A 2,644-nucleotide genomic window follows, 5' to 3' on the forward strand; every position below is an offset into this window, starting at 1 on the left:
AAACACTCTAACTAGGGTCTCAAATTGTTTATCATGTTTGTATGCTTTGAAATTTGGAAAGAGCGGAACGCCATAACATTTAATGGCGTCGAGCGCCCAACAAGTGGGATTATGAATAAAATTAAAGATGAGGCAGGTCTTTATGCTTTCGCTGGTGCACAATCCATCTCTCTCATTAGGAGAGAATCGTCCTTGTCCCTAACTTTTGGCCTATCTTTCTTTGGCCTGTTTTGGATCATTTTGATCTTATTGTTCTTTTGTAACTTTGGCTCATTAGTTTTCTCCAATCAATATACTCCTACCGATTTTATTTTAAAATATATATATAGTCACGTGCATACGCACAGGGATGGAAAGTTGGAGACCCGCCTACATCTGTACACCCCTTGCCTTAACAAACACGCTCACATCCCAAGCTCCCAGCTGCCATCTTCAATCTTAACCACACAAACACGTACTGCGTAGGTTTCAATGGAGGTACCGCCATGGTCGTCCTTCCTCGTGGTCCTGCTGGCCACCGCGTTCTTCCTCGTCACCGTTCTCCGCGGCCGCCACCAGCGAGCGCGCAAGTACAACATCCCAGCTGGCCCTCGTCCGTGGCCGGTGATCGGCAACCTGAACTTGATCGGCTCGCTCCCGCACCGCTCCATCCACGATCTCTCGGCGCGGTACGGCCCCCTCATGTCCCTCCGGTTCGGCTCCTTCCCAGTCGTCGTCGGCTCGTCGGTCGACATGGCTAGGTACTTCCTCAAGACCAACGACCTGGCGTTCCTGGACCGGCCCAGGATGGCCTCTGGCAAGTACACCGTCTACAACTACTCTGGCATGCTGTGGTCGCACTACGGTGCATACTGGCGCCAGGCGCGCAGGCTGTGGCTTACGGTGCTCCTCAGCGCGAGGCGACTGGCGTCGACAGAGCACGTCCGGAGCGAGGAGGTGCGTTCTATGCTACGTGACTTGCGCGCGGCGTCCTCCGCCGAGCGCGCGGTGGTGCTCAAGGACCATCTTCTCATGGTGAACCTCAACGTGATCTCGCGCATGGTGCTGGGAAGGAAGTACGTCGTCGAGGAGACCGGCTCGGTGACCACGCCGGAGGAGTTCAGGTGGATGATCGAGGAAATCTTCTTCCTCAACGGCGTGCTCAACATCGGGGACATGATCCCGTGGCTCAACTGGCTGGACCCGCAGGGGTACATCGGGAGGATGAAGAGGCTAAGCAAGATGTTCGATCGGTTCCTGGAGCATGTGCTGGACGAGCACAATGAGCGGCGGCGGCGAGAGGGCGAGGCGTTCGTGGCCATGGACATGGTGGACCTGCTTCTACAGCTCGCTGACGACCCCACTCTCGAGGTTCCGATCGAGCGCGACGGCGTCAAGGCATCCATTCTGGTACGAGTTGCTGATTCCCTGCTCCATAATTTGGTTTTGGACGTCACAGGATCCCCAATATACTCCCAGCTTCCTGTTCACCATAAAATACAATTCGACAATTGTTTTCTTTCCCTAAATATATGCTAGTAAAAACTTTATAAGTATTTGCGCATACATTCATTCATCCTAGTCAAAATACTTCATTTTCTATGCAATGACAAATTTAATGCTAGTATCATCTATTGGGCGCACACGCACGCAGGAGCTCATCACAGGCGGCACAGATACCTCAGCGGTGACAGTCGAGTGGGCCATTTCCGAGCTCCTGAGGAAGCCCAGTGTCCTCGCCAAGGCCACCGAGGAGCTGGATCGCGTGGTCGGTCGCGACCGCCTAGTCGCTGAGGGGGACATCCCAAGCCTCCCGTACCTGGAGGCCATCGTGAAGGAGACCATGCGCCTGCACCCGGTTGTGCCGCTCCTGATACCCCGGGTATCCCGCGAGGACGCGTCCGTTGGTGGCTACGACATCCCGGCCGGCACGCGCGTGCTCGTCAACGTCTGGGCCATCGGCCGTGACCCCGCGGTGTGGGGGGACGCGGCTGGAGAGTTCCGGCCGGAACGCTTCATGGGGAGCAGCGTGGACGTGAAGGGGCAGGACTTGGAGCTGCTGCCATTTGGGTCGGGTCGCCGGATGTGCCCCGCCCACAGCCTCGGGCTGAGGATGGTGCAGGTGACCCTGGCGAACCTGCTGCACGGGTTCGCGTGGAGGCTCCCCGACGGCGTGGCGCCGGAGGAGCTGAGCATGGAGGAGAAGTTCGGGATATCCGTGTCGCGCATGGCCCCGCTCGAGGCCGTCGCCGAGCCCAAGCTGCCGGCTCATGTCTATGCTGCCGGGCCGTGACGCATGCATGCGTGCATGCTTGTATGTATTTCTGCATGCATGTGGAGGAATATCGTGTATGTTGATGTTCCTATAAATAATGTATTAAGTTTCTATAATGCGCGCATGTATTTTAAGATTCAAACTTCAAGATCTTTGAACAACAAATTATCTTACAATATGTAATTTTTTGTGACACAAGAATGGTACCATTGGATTCGTATTTTAATGTACATTTTCATGATCATAACTTTTGTTGCTATGAATGAAATATTATAAGAGAAATTAATGGTTAAAATAGGACAGAAATCATAATCGATTTCCAGACAGGATATATCAAGGACCGTTACGGTATACAAGAAAATGGGCCATAGCATTATATGCGAAGTTTCT

General features: G+C 53.6%; 1 protein-coding gene across 1 annotated transcript; it reads left to right on the forward strand.

Annotated features, from left to right (window-relative positions):
- Positions 1-367: 367 nt before the first annotated feature.
- LOC133912558 (trimethyltridecatetraene synthase-like) lies at positions 368-2,402 on the forward strand. Its single transcript, XM_062355362.1, has 2 exons — positions 368-1,389; positions 1,634-2,402. Exons 1-2 carry the CDS (start codon positions 472-474, stop codon positions 2,270-2,272), a joined length of 1,557 nt encoding a protein of 518 aa, XP_062211346.1. The 5' UTR covers positions 368-471; the 3' UTR covers positions 2,273-2,402.
- The last annotated feature ends 242 nt before the right edge of the window (positions 2,403-2,644 follow it).

The sequence above is a fragment of the Phragmites australis genome, chromosome 3, assembly GCF_958298935.1.
Source record: "Phragmites australis chromosome 3, lpPhrAust1.1, whole genome shotgun sequence".
NCBI classification, from domain to species: domain Eukaryota; kingdom Viridiplantae; phylum Streptophyta; class Magnoliopsida; order Poales; family Poaceae; genus Phragmites; species Phragmites australis.